Genomic DNA, 13,948 nt, shown 5'->3' with positions numbered 1-13,948 from the left:
GTCATCCATTACCCAATCTCTCGATAAGTATGTTTTATTTACGCTTATAGTTGGGCACAGAATAATAATATGATCGAAAACGTCCCGATAATGACTTTCTAAAATATCTAGAATAAAAGCTGTTTTTCCGCAGCCCGTTTGCCCGCATATGATAGCGCAGTGCGGATCTTTAGGTAAAAGATTATCAATAGATTGCTTGCACGAATCTCCCATTCTGTATATTAAGTTGCGCATCCATAATCACGTACAAATATATGTTTAATTTACCAGCCGCTTCCTGGAGCTTCGTTATCTGTATGGTGGCACCCTCGCTAGCATTTTCTATTCTCCTCCCACTGCCGTGTAGTTGGTCATCGTCCGTTGTTCGCATGTCGAGCCATAGCGCGTACTTCGTTGTGAGGTATTCACCCATCGATACACTCCCGAGAGACAGATCTTTCACGACCGCGTTAACTTCCGGGGAGCGTTTTATAGAAGGAAGTTTTTTAATCTCATCCCACTGGTGATACGCTAGCATTCCTTGGCTATATAGTTGATTAGGAACGCCCTCGATAGTCAATTCTACTTTTGTAATCTTGGGATTGTAGAACTTCTCGGTATTTCTTTTAAACGCATCGGAGGGGTCCTCGAACAACATTAAAATACCCTTCAGCGACCTCGTGGGAACGTTTAGATTGATATTCCACATCGTATCTTTTTTGTCCCTCGTGATCTTTCGATGTCGCAGCACGCGATCGTACAAAATGGCTAAACTTCCCGTATACTGGTTACGAATTTGTCTGGCTAATTCGGGATCCGTTATCATATCGTACTCCAGCGATATATTGTCAATGGAATAGCTAGCATCTTCATTAGCAGATCTGATTACTCTACCGTAGTCATTAAAAGTGAGTTCGTATTCTAACCTATCGCCTAGGGATGCTTGATAAAAGGGCATGTGGGAATCTAGTAATTCAAAGTCTAGGGGAACATAGAATCTGTTACCTAATGCGTCGGCAACGGCCTTATCTTTTACGACGGTACTATCACCATTTTCAGCACCCACGCGCAGTCTCAATGTGTTCTTATTACAAATACCTTGGTACTGTAAGTTTTCCCGCTCTTTATCCGTTCTCCAGAGATCCATGTAACAATAGTATACATCGCTATCATCGATACTCAAAACCTCATTACCGCTAATTTTAATCGCGATTTTCTTAACGATAGCACGACCTATGTTCTGAACGGGCTCCCTGTTAACGTCTGTAGAAGTCAAACTAATCGTAAATGCTAGTCGGACAGTTCCCGGAACTAACACATCGTGTGCGCCGAGATTAGGAAAGCGAACCAGAAGCGTTTGATTCTGATCTATGGTACTAGGGTTATTAGTTATAGTTACAGACTGACGAATTGCTTTGACCCCTAATGGATCTCGAAGTCTACGTTGTGGGTTTAACTTGGGTCCGTATTGCGAAGACATTGTTTATATTGAAATTATGTACCCTATGTTTAATATAAAAATGGCTAATTTTGAACATAATGACTTAGATCTAAGTACCTTTGATGACTTTGATAACCCAAACGAAGAGGGTACTGATGAAACCAACTTTGGTGGCACGAATCTTAACGATGAAATTTTACAATCGTCAGTCAATGATTATTACGATGCATTAAAAGATGATACCCCAATAGGTCGTGACTATTCAAAGTTTACGATAGATAGTAAAGGAATATTGCGACTGCGTGGCGCTCCGGATATTGATCTTATGCATTCTCGTACTCGTAAGCCCCTAGCCTTGTCTACGATAGCTGCTAAACACGGCATCAGCACTGTTCGTGATAAATTAGGTTTTGTGGACTACCGACGACTTTCCGCGAAGACTACTAAGGTTCTTCGAACCGTGCGTACTGAACTAGTTAATACAGATGATTTGGAGGCTTCCTCGAAGGTGGCCTCGGACGGACTCGGAGAAATCTTAGATACCTATTACGATAATTCCACGTTACAGGTACCATATTCGGAGTTTAGTATTAGGGAATTACGAGGTCTTGACAAGGCAATGCGAACAATGCGGGGAGAACTCATCAATAATATAGCCAAGATATCCGAAATCGACAAGCATATAGTTTACGAGAAAACAAAACTCGAACAGGGGGGCGATGAGTTCAGTAGACGCCGCGAAGAGGAAAGATTGCGTAACTTAGAAGACGAAAGATCGGCCCGCCTCGAAGCAGCTTCCAGTAATAGAAAGGCACTTCGTTCGCAAATCAGTCGAATTCGAGAAACTATCGATCAAGTCCTCAACGATGACACTACACTGGCCGGTAAAATTAAAACATTGTTCAGAGAACAGGGAATAACAATTGCCAGTATTTTAACCGCGTTGGGTTTTATTATATCGACTTTGACTCTCTCGTTAACAGGTGGCAGTACAGGTGGAGGCGGATCACCTCCTAACGATAAAAATGGTATAAAAGAGTGGATAAAAAAGCATTTAAAAGCATTAGGTTCAGCACTGGGAAAGCTCGCTGAGAAAGCCGCGGCCGCACTTCCCGGTATAATAGGGAGTGTAGTTTCCTGGCTATTGAATTTATTAGCTAAGACCACCACTTGGCTTAGTCAAAACTTGTGGGGGTTGATCGTAGCAATTGCAGGGCTGCTGTACGTATTCGCTAAGAACTATTTAACCACCAAATCATGAGTAAACCAACCGAGACTCCACCCACTACAAGCGCTGTTTTTTCATCGATATGTTGTTGATTTTTAGCCTCAATATGCGGTGGTACTTGTGCGTGTGCATTAGTAGATGGTTGTGAAACATGTGGTGTTTGCGGCTTGACTATTCCCTTTTCACCTGTGATCGTTTGAGTTATTAATTCGACGTTAATATCTGAATTTATACCTGGTTTTTGTTGATCGGTAGCGATAACAATTTTATTATTATAGCCTATCACTTGACCGATCTTAAGTTCCATATTACTCGGAGACATGTATAGTCCCGGCGCATAAACGAAGTCCACTTTGGATTGAGCGTACTGTAATGCATCTTGAAAACGCTTTATAGACGATGGTATGTCAACTGGTGAATTAATGGCGTCCTCCACGTTTGAGACAAACTGTTTTTGCGCATCGAACGCCGTCCCAGTACCGATAATGGATGTTCGTGTTTGCGATTGTGCCCATACATAAGTTCTTATCGATTCATTAACTCTTTCAAATCCTGGGTTAGTAAAATTATTTTCCGTTTTATCATTAAGAAATTCATTCCAAGCGTCCGTTGTATCGTTTGGATGCACAAACTTTGTTATAATATAAGGAATGCCACTCTCAAAGTTCATACGATCTGCTCTAAACTGTTTACTCGAGAGAGCAAAGCCTGAAGGGATCACACCCTCTTTAATTAAATAATCGCTTTTATCTTTAATAGTTCTTTGTCCATTGTACGGAATACCTAGACCATGGCTAGGTCCTTTAATGCGCCAATCTTTACTCGTAGAAACATTAAATTCATTACAAATACGTTCGAAGGCCCTCTTATTATAATGATTATTTGCGTGATTCCATGCTGGATCCATCGGTAATGGAGCACTAATTTCTTTAAGTATACGTCTAATCTGATAGTACACGTGAAATAATATAACAGACTTATATAGTTTAAATCCTGGGGCATTAACAGATACGCCACATCCCGTTGTGGCACACCATACGGCAAAGTTTAACTGATTCTGCCAAAATTGCATCGGACGGTTAAACCAATCGTCAATCATTTTATCGTTAGTTGCCGTGAAACTGTACTTTTCAAAGATATCGTGGAATTTAACGGTAAACTCAGCACCGGAGGCAGTTACTATAATCGATTGATTAGTAATGTGAGTCGATTTCATATTTAAGTTATGATATAGTATCATTGTATATTTAATATGTATGTTACACTCCCGGGAATAACAAATGGTCAGTCTATTGAACTGCTTCATACTATCGATAACTCGGATGGACAACTCGAAGTAGCTCTATGCGATGTAATGTATTACCCACTGTGGACCAATATAAGTGCTGCGAGAGATAATAATGAGTTGTCTATAACAGATAAACAAAATATTATTGAAAAAAACATTAATATACCTGATGGGTATTACAATATATGCTCACTCAATGATAAAATTTTTAAGCCTAATGGAATTAGTATCACACAAAATGAGTCGAATGGGATAGTGAAAATCGGCACTGGAGAAAAAGGTATATGGATTCATGAGAACTTAGCAATTACACTTGGATTTACACAGGTAGAAAGATCAAGAAACTTTATATTATCAATATACAGGACAACATCTGATGGAGATGCATTACCCGATTTAGTTCCCTATAAAGAGTTGTGCATCCATCTTGATCAGATCAGTACGACGGATAATATTCAACAAGAAAGTCCTTCAACTCTACTCAGATGTGTTCCAGTTAAAGATGAAAAAAACAATAGTGGTAGAACGGAATCTTTCTCGTTATTACAATATAAAAAATTGAAGCGGGGTATTATTTCAGACCTCAAAATTTCTGTATTAGATGTAAAACATCAACCTGTACATATAGGATACTTAAGTGTAACACTCCATATTATATAATGGTTGATTCCATATTTAAGTTATGATATAGTATCATTGTATATTTAATATGTATGTTACACTCCTGGGAATAACAAATAGTCAGTCTATTCAACTGCTTCGTACTATCGATAACTTGGATGGACCAATATAAATGCTGCAAAAAATAATAATGAGATAATGATATTATCCTTTCGTGGTACTAGCAAATACATTACTATACCTGATGAGTATTACAGCGTAAGCTCACTCAATGATGAAATTTTTAAGCCTAATAGAATTAGTCTCTCACAAAATGAGGCGACTGGGACAGTGAAATTCGACACTGGAGATCCAAATATAGTTTTATTGGACCGATCACCTACACTTGAATTTACACGCCTAGTTGGTACAATACACAAGTTACCAGATCAGGAGGTTAAATTACCCGATTTAGTTCCCTATAAAGAGTTGTTCATCCATCTTGATCAAATAAGCACGACGGATAATATTCAACTAGAAAGTCCTTCAACTCTGCTCAGATCTGTTCCAGTGAAAAATGAAAAATACAATAGCGGTAGAACGGAATTTAAAATTTCTGTATTAGATGTAAAACACCAACCTGTACATATAGGATACTTAAGTGTAACACTCCATATTAAAAATAATGGTTGATGCATCAGGCCCTGGAACAGTAAGACAATGTAATACAATTGCGCTTTCCGATCTCGGAGACACAGAAGGATTTGGTAAACCCGGTACCGATGGTAAGTTATACGCTTTACACTTACACGATAATGTATACAATCGGAAAGAAGTCACATTCACAGGTAATCTAGGAGATTTAAGCGATGTTGATGTTAGTAGACTCCTTAAAAACACTTCGTACAATATTACTCACAACGACGATAATAAATGGACTATGATCGAAGCAAACATCGAGTGGCTACTGAATATCGTCATTACCCCACCTTATGTGATGATGGGTAAGGGACATAATTTAACTAAGATAATAAATAGTGGTATCGTACTCGCGGCTTATATCCCATCAAAACGAAAAAGTGTGTTAGTTACCCCCCTGTCAGAAAACCCAGGTCATATGTTATATAGTCGTCCGGCCTTAAAAAATGTTACTTTAAATTTGGTTACTGAATTCGAAGATATTAAAGTTAACCTGAGTGCAATACCTAATCTTTCTACGCTTATTATTGAAGTCTTGTTGGGAGATGCACCGGAAGATGCCTTCGATATATTACCAGGTCTATCGATTAAATGGCTCAAGAAACACGAGCGTCAACGTTGCAGTATTATTCATATCGGAGCATCGCCCGTTGCAACCCTCGAGGGGGTCCAAATTATTAAAAGTGACAGTATTTCTCTTTCTAAGATATTCTTGCCGTATAATATACATTTGATAAGGTTGATGTATAGTCTCAAAACATTTAAGCAAGACCAATTAAAGACTATTATATGATTGTAATATACACTATGAGTTTATATCCGACGCTCGGTGAAGCATTTGAAAAGATGGAAACTGTTGATGGATTTCGATTACATCAAATAAGCGACATAAAACATCGAATAGGGAAGGATAGGGAGTTGAGACTTGGATTGTATAAAAAGTATCGCAGAGCCGTGAATGCTCTGGACGGAGTTGACACCGTGCTTTTGGTATCTGGCATGGGACTCGGTGTAGCGGGTATCGGTTTACTATCAACTATAATCGCCGCGCCTATCGTGCTCGGCATGGAAATAACCGCTGGAGTCTCGGGACTGGCAGGAATAGCGATAAAATTCATTTCTCGTAGGTTACAAAAGAAAGCATTAAAACACGATAGTATTCGGATACTGGCCAAAGCAAAGTTGAACAGCATTGAGGATCATATTTCGACAGCAATGGCCGATTGTAAGATATCCGAGGATGAGTTTCGTTTAGTGCTGTCGGAGCTCACCAAATACAATGAAATGAAGCAGGAGATTCAATCAAAATCTCGTAAGACCAGTGGTATTAGCGAAGACGAGAAAAAAAAGTTCATAGAACAGGGGAGGCAACAAGCGCGTCAATTATTCCGTGCCAAAACCAAAGAACTGGTTGGAGATTAAAAATAGATTGTTTACTATCGTGTGATTACATTTAGACAAATGCTAACATAAATATATAATAATGGAGAAAGCTATTCAATGGAAAGAATTACCACAAGGTTTTTATTATATCAGTGATGTCAAACCAACCAAATACGGTTATCAATTGTTTCTTATCAATTTACAAAAAGAGTGTAGTTATATAGTCTGGTCTCCTAGTAAAATGAACGAAGAACTTAATAAAAATGTTGAATATCGCTTTATCGATAAAAATAATAAAGAATATTTTTATTACCATTTAGACTCATCTAAAGCAATGATTGGCCCCAGGTATTGGTGAGCTAGAGCCAATCTCATGACTATCGTTGAATCGCTTAATCATTTTGGCATAAAAAATCCCCCTGTAGTAGCAGTATAGGTAATAAATCTGGCTCCAGTGGAAGTGGTCCAGAACCCCCATTACCTATACTACTGTAAGTCATAAACCACATAACTGACCAACTGATTATGTAAGTCATAAACCACATAACTGACCAACTGACTATGTAAGTCATAAACCACATAACTGACCAACTGACTATGCAAGTCATAAACCACATAACTGACCAACTGACCATGTAAGTCATAAACTACATAACTGACCAACTGACTATGCAAGTCATTAACCACATAACTGACGAACTGACTGTGTAAGTCATAAACCACATAACTGACCATGTAAGTTGTAATCCATATAACCGACCAACTTACTATGTAAGTCATAAACCACATAACTGACCAACTGATTATGTAAGTCATAAACCACATAACTGACCAACTGACTGTGTAAGTCATAAACCACATAACTGACCAACTGATTATGTAAGTCATAAACCACATAACTGTCCAACTGACTATATAAGTCATAAACCACATAACTGACTAACCGATTATGTAAGTCATAAACCACATAACTGACCAACTGACTGTAAGTCATAAACAACATAACTGACCATGAAAGTTGTAATCTTATAACTGACCAACTGACTATGTAAGTCATAAACCACATAACTGACAATATAAGTTGTAATCCACATAACTGACCAACTGACTATGTGAGTCATAAACTACATAACTGACCAAATGACTATGTAAGTCATAAACCACATAACTGACCAGCTGACTATGTCAGTCATAAACCACATAACTGACCATGTAAGTCATAAACCATAAAACTGACCAGCTGACCATGTAAGTCATAAACCATATAACTGACCAGCTGACTATGTAAGTCATAAACCATATAACTGACCAGCTGACTATGTAAGTCATAAAGCACATAACTGACCAACTGACCATGTAAGTCATAAACCATATAACTGACCAGCTGACTATGTAAGTCATAAAGCACATAACTGACCAACTGACTGTGTAATTTGTAAACCACATAACTGACCATGTAAGTCATAAACCATATAACTGACCAACTGACCATGTAAGTCATAAACTACATAACTGACCATGTAAGTTGTAATCTATATAACTGACCATGTAAGTTGTAATCTATATAACTGATCATGTAATTTGTAATCTATATAACTGACCTTGTAAGTTGTAATCTATATAACTGACCATGTAAGTTGTAATCTATATAACTGACCATGTAAGTTGTGAACCATGTAACTGACCTACTGTCACTTGTGGTCAGATGACAAACCTATCAGTGGTGTTTGAGCCTGTTGTTTCTTCCAGCCACCGACAGAGGTGTGTATTACACAGCCAATGCAGAGAGTGGCCTGGGGCTGTTGTCCTCCGATGTCCCTCTGGTGTATGTGGGTACAAAGCATCATCCTCCATCCCCCTTCCCAGTGCCCCTCAGACCGATCACACAGCAGGACATCACCGGCACAGCCTTCAACTTCTACAACAACATCTGGAACACCAACTACATCCTGTGGTATCCATACCAGGCTGGAGATGAACACTTCAAAGGGCGATTTCAAATAGTGTTCATTGTAGATAAGTAGCTTGTAACATTTCATTCATGTACAAATCATATATTGTTCCACATTTTCTTGACTTATTAAATGCTTAATTAACTTTGTTCTGTTTGTTTTTATGCTGATGAGTAACACCATCTTTGATTAGATGTGTAGTGTGTGCAGTCTAGGAGACAGGGACGGGACACAGGTATAAACGATACACCTGGAAAATAGACACTGCATTCTATATTCATTTTGTTTTGAAGCACATTTGTTTTGTTTGCAAAGTGATACACAATGAGTGGTCAGCCAGTGGCCCCTATCCATGTCTCCACTTCTCACTCACATTTGCAGATGAGGATTATCTATAATGTATGTACTAGTCTTCCTGTGCATCCACACTGGTATTTTACATGAAAACAATCAACTCGGATGATCTCGATTATCATAATAGAATGGAGATATACAACATAGGATTATCGAGGAGGATATTTAATAATGGACTTCAACAGTGTTTGTGTTCATGGAAGTATAAACATAAAAGCTGCAGTACACTTGGGCTGGGACGGGTCACTCGGGTACTCGGGTGGGTGGGTACAGAATAGGACCCCAAAAAATATCTAAAACTCAATGGTTACATTACAAATCACTAATATTCGCCCCTTCGTTCTGACCTTAAAGGGGGCACGGGTGGCCCAGTCGTCTTAGGTGCTGCGATTCGCTGTGCACTTCAGGCTTTCCTCCCACATTAAGCTGACACGCCACGATATAACTGTAATACTGTTAAAAGCGGCGTTAAACACAACTCACTCACTCACTAACTGACCTTAAAAGGTTTGAATAAAGATGGAACTTCAGTCAACTTCAGTGTATGCATGACCAGATCGTTTCATGCGTGTATCTAAATACATTTTACCAGACTACGGTCAAACTGATCCCAATCGGACATTTAACACCCAAGTCTTGAGACATATATTGGGTATCCGGGGAGGGTCAGGTATTAGCGTGGTGGGTACCTGAGTAGTAAATTTGGACCCGTCCAAGCCCTACTGTACACACACTGTAAACCTGCTGTACACACACTGTTAACCTACTGTAAACCTGCTGTGCACAGACTGTTAACCTGCTGTACACACACTGTTAACCTGCTGTACACACACTGTTAACCTACTGTAAACCTGCTGTACACACACTGTAAACCTGCTGTACACACACTGTTAACCTGCTGTACACACACTGTAAACCTGCTGTACACACACTGTTAACCTGCTGTACACACACTGTAAACCTGCTGTACACACACTGTTAACCTACTGTACACACACTGTAAACCTGCTGTACACACACTGTTAACCTACTGTAAACCTGCTGTACACACACTGTTAACCTACTGTAAACCTGCTGTGCACACACTGTAAACCTGTAAACCTGCTGTAGACAGAATGTAAACCTGCTATACACACACTGTAAACCTGTAAACCTGTTGTACACACTCTTTAAACCTGCTGTACACACACTGTAAACCTGCTGTACACACACTGTAAACCTGTAAAGCTGCTGTACACACACTTTAAACCTGTAAACCTGCTGTGCACACACTGTAAACCTGTAAACCTGCTGTACACACACTTTAAACCTGTAAACCTGCTGTGCACAGACTGTAAACCTGTAAACCTGCTGTACACACACTGTAAACCTGCTGTGCACAGACTGTAAACCTGCTATACACACACTGTAAACCTGTAAACCTGTTGTACACACTGTAAACCTGTAAACCTGCTGTACACACACTGCAAACCTGTAAACCTGTTGTACACACACTGTAAACCTGCTGTACACACACTGTAAACCTGTAAACCTGTTGTACACTCACTGTAAACCTTCTGTACACACACTGTAAACCTGTAAACCTGCTGTACACACACTGTAAACCTGTAAACCTGCTGTGCACACACTGTAAACCTGCTGTACACACACTGTTAACCGACTGTAAACCTGCTGTACACACACTGTAAACCTGTTGTACACACACTGTAAACCTGCTGTACACAAACTGTAAACCTGTAAATCTGCTGTACACACACTGTTAACCTGCTGTACACAAACTGTAAACCTGCTGTACACACACTGTAAACCTGCTGTAAACCTACTGTAAACCTGCTGTACACACACTGTAAATCTGCTGTACACACACTGTAAACCTGCTGTAAACCTACTGTAAACCTGCTGTACACACACTGTAAATCTGCTGTACACACACTGTAAACCTGCTGTACACACACTGTAAACCTGCTGTACACACACTGTAAACCTACTGTAAACCTGCTGTACACACACTGTAAATCTGCTGTACACACACTGTAAACCTGCTGTAAACCTACTGTAAACCTGCTGTACACACACTGTAAATCTGCTGTACACACACTGTAAACCTGCTGTACACACTGTAAACCTGCTGTACACACACTGTTAATCTGCTGTACACACACTGTAAACCTGCTGTACACGCACTGTAAACCTGCCGTGCACGCTGTAAACCTACTGTAAACCTGCTGTTCACACACTGTAAACCTGCTGTAACTTGTTGTACACACACTGTAAACCTGTAAATCTGCTGTACAGAGACTGTTAACCTGCTGTACACGCACTGTAAACCTGCCATGCACATTGTCAACCTTCTGTAAACCTGCTGTACACACACTGTAAACCTGATGTACACACTGTAAACCTGATGTACATACTCTCTAAACCATCTGTACACACACACTGTAAACCTGCTGTACACACTGTAAACCTGCTGTACACACTGTAAACCTGCTGTACAGACACTGTAAACCTGCCGTGCACACTGTAAACCTACTGTAACCTTGCTGTACACACACTGTTAACCTGCTGTACACACACTGTAAACCTGCTGTACACACTGTTAACCTGCTGTACACACACTGTAAACCTGCTGTACACACTGTAAACCTGCTGTACACACACTGTAAACCTGCCGTACACACACTGTAATTCTGTGGCATATAGCAGCAAACATAAAGACTGACAAATATGCCCAGACCCTCTGGGTTCAAATTGTTCTTGTAGATCATATTAACATGATGAAAGAACTGGAAGTCAACTCCAACCATATGTTCCGTCGCTATCGTACTCAAATACAATATTGAAGAGTACATTGGTAATCCATTTAGCAGTCTGGACAAAGTTGAGGTTGCATTAGAAGAGTGTATACAGAGGGATGAAACTGGACCAGCCTTAAATGCAGGACACAAGGTCAACGACAGCAAGGTTCGTTGAAGAACGTTTCCTTACTGAACAAGAAACTGTATGATGTCATCTTGATCTGGGCCAAGCAGTCACCACAGTGATAGGATCTACCGGACCTGCCGGCAACTGGAGCTCCATGGAACAAGCACATGTTTACACACTACTTGACATTGTTCGGTATAATGGCTTCCAAATAGGTCTCACCTGTTTTTTACTTCCAGTCTATGAATTCTGAAATTATATTTGCAGCAGAGAACACAGACTAGCATCATTTGTTCGGCACTGCTCCAAGACAGTGTCACAAATCATGTCCATGTAGAGTACTCTCCAGTGAGCAAACACGTAGAGTACACTCCAATGATTCTTAAGTAGAGTACTCTTCAGTGAGCCGACACGTAGATTACACGCCAGTGAGCCGACACGTAGAGTACACTCCAGTGAGACAACACATAGAGTATATTCCAGTGATCCAACACATAGAGTACACTCCAGTGATCCCGAAGTAGAGTACACTCCAGTGATCCCGAAGTAGAGTACATTCCAGTGAGCCGACACATAGAGTACACTCCAGTGATCCCGAAGTAGATTATACTCCAGGGAGCAGACACATAGAGTACACTCCAGTGAGCCGACACATAGAGTACACTCCAGTGAGCCGACACATAGAGTACACTCCAATGAGCCGACACGTAGAGTACACTCCAGTGAGCCGACACGTAGAGTACACTCCAGTAAGCCGACACATAGAGTACACTCCAATGAGCCGACACATAGAGTACACACCAGTGATCCCGAAGTAGATTATACTCCAGGGAGCAGACACATAGAGTACACTCCAGTGAGCCGACACATAGAGTACACTCCAGTGAGCCGACACATAGAGTACACTCCAATGAGCCGACACATAGAGTACACACCAGTGATCCCGAAGTAGAGTACACTCCAATGAGCCGACACATAAAGTACACTCCAGTGATCCCGAAGTAGAGTACACTCCAGTGAGCCGACACGTAGAGTACACTCAAGTAAGCCAACGCATAGAGTATATTCCAGTGATCCGACACATAGAGGACACTCCAGTGATCCCGAAGTAGAGTACACTCCAGTGATCTTGAAGTAAAGTACACTCCAGTGAGCTGACACATAGAGTACGCTCCAGTGATCCTGAAGTAGAGTACACTCCAGTGAGCAAAGACGTCGAGTACACTCCAGTGAGCAAACACATAAAGTACACTCCAGTGATCGTGAAGTAGAGTACACACCAGTGAGCTGACACATAAAGTACACTCCAGTGATCCCGAAGTAGAGTACATTCCAGTGAGCAGACACATAGAGTACACTCCAGTGATCCCGAAGTAGAGTACACTCCAGTGAGCCGACACGTAGAGTGCACTCAAGTGAGCCAACACATAGAGTATATTCCAGTGATCCGACACATAGAGGACACTCCAGTGATCCTGAAGTAGAGTAAACTCCAGTGATCTTGAAGTAAAGTACACTCCAGTGAGCCGACACATAGAGTACACTCCAGTGATCCCGAAGTAGAGTAAACTCCAGTGAGCAGACACATAGAATACACTCCAGTGATCCTGAAGTAGAGTAAACTCCAGTGAGCAGACACATAGAGTACACTCCAGTGATCCTGAAGTAAAGTACACTCCAGTGAGCAGACAATTAGAGTACACTCCAGTGATCCTGAAGTAGAGTACACTCCAGTGAGCAAACACATAAAGTACACTCCAGTGATCCTGAAGTAGAGTACACTCCAGTGATCGTGAAGTAGAGTACACTCCAGTGAGCTGACACATAAAGTACACTCCAGTGATCCCGAAGTAGAGTACACTCCAGTGAGCCGACACATAGAGTACACTCCAATGAGCCGACACATAGAGTTCACTCCAGTGATCCCGAAGTAGAGTACACTCCAATGAGTCGAGACATAAAGTACACTCCAGTGATCCCGTAGTAGAGTACACTCCAGTGAGCCGACACGTAGAGTACACTCCAGTGAGCCAACACATAGAGTATATTCCAGTGATCCGACACATAGAGTAGACTCCAGTGATCCCGAAGTAGAGTAC

At 40.8% G+C, this 13,948-nt stretch overlaps 1 protein-coding gene across 5 annotated transcripts in view; it reads left to right on the top strand.

Annotated features, from left to right (window-relative positions):
- The window catches only part of LOC124124794 (ankyrin-1-like), a 96,644-nt gene extending 87,929 nt beyond the window's left edge, over positions 1 to 8,715 (top strand). For all 5 annotated transcript variants that reach the window (XM_048388945.1, XM_048388944.1, XM_048388943.1 and 2 more), the window contains one exon: positions 8,368 to 8,715. In XM_048388945.1, the coding sequence (XP_048244902.1) occupies positions 8,368 to 8,642 (275 nt within the window). In that variant the 3' untranslated portion in view covers positions 8,643 to 8,715. The remainder of the gene's footprint in view (positions 1 to 8,367) is intronic.
- The last annotated feature ends 5,233 nt before the right edge of the window (positions 8,716 to 13,948 follow it).

Source organism: Haliotis rufescens, unplaced genomic scaffold (assembly GCF_023055435.1).
Source record: "Haliotis rufescens isolate VD_foot unplaced genomic scaffold, xgHalRufe1.0.p SCAF_8, whole genome shotgun sequence".
In the NCBI taxonomy this organism is placed as follows: Eukaryota; Metazoa; Mollusca; class Gastropoda; order Lepetellida; family Haliotidae; genus Haliotis; species Haliotis rufescens.
This window is presented reverse-complemented; position numbering and strand designations above follow the sequence as displayed.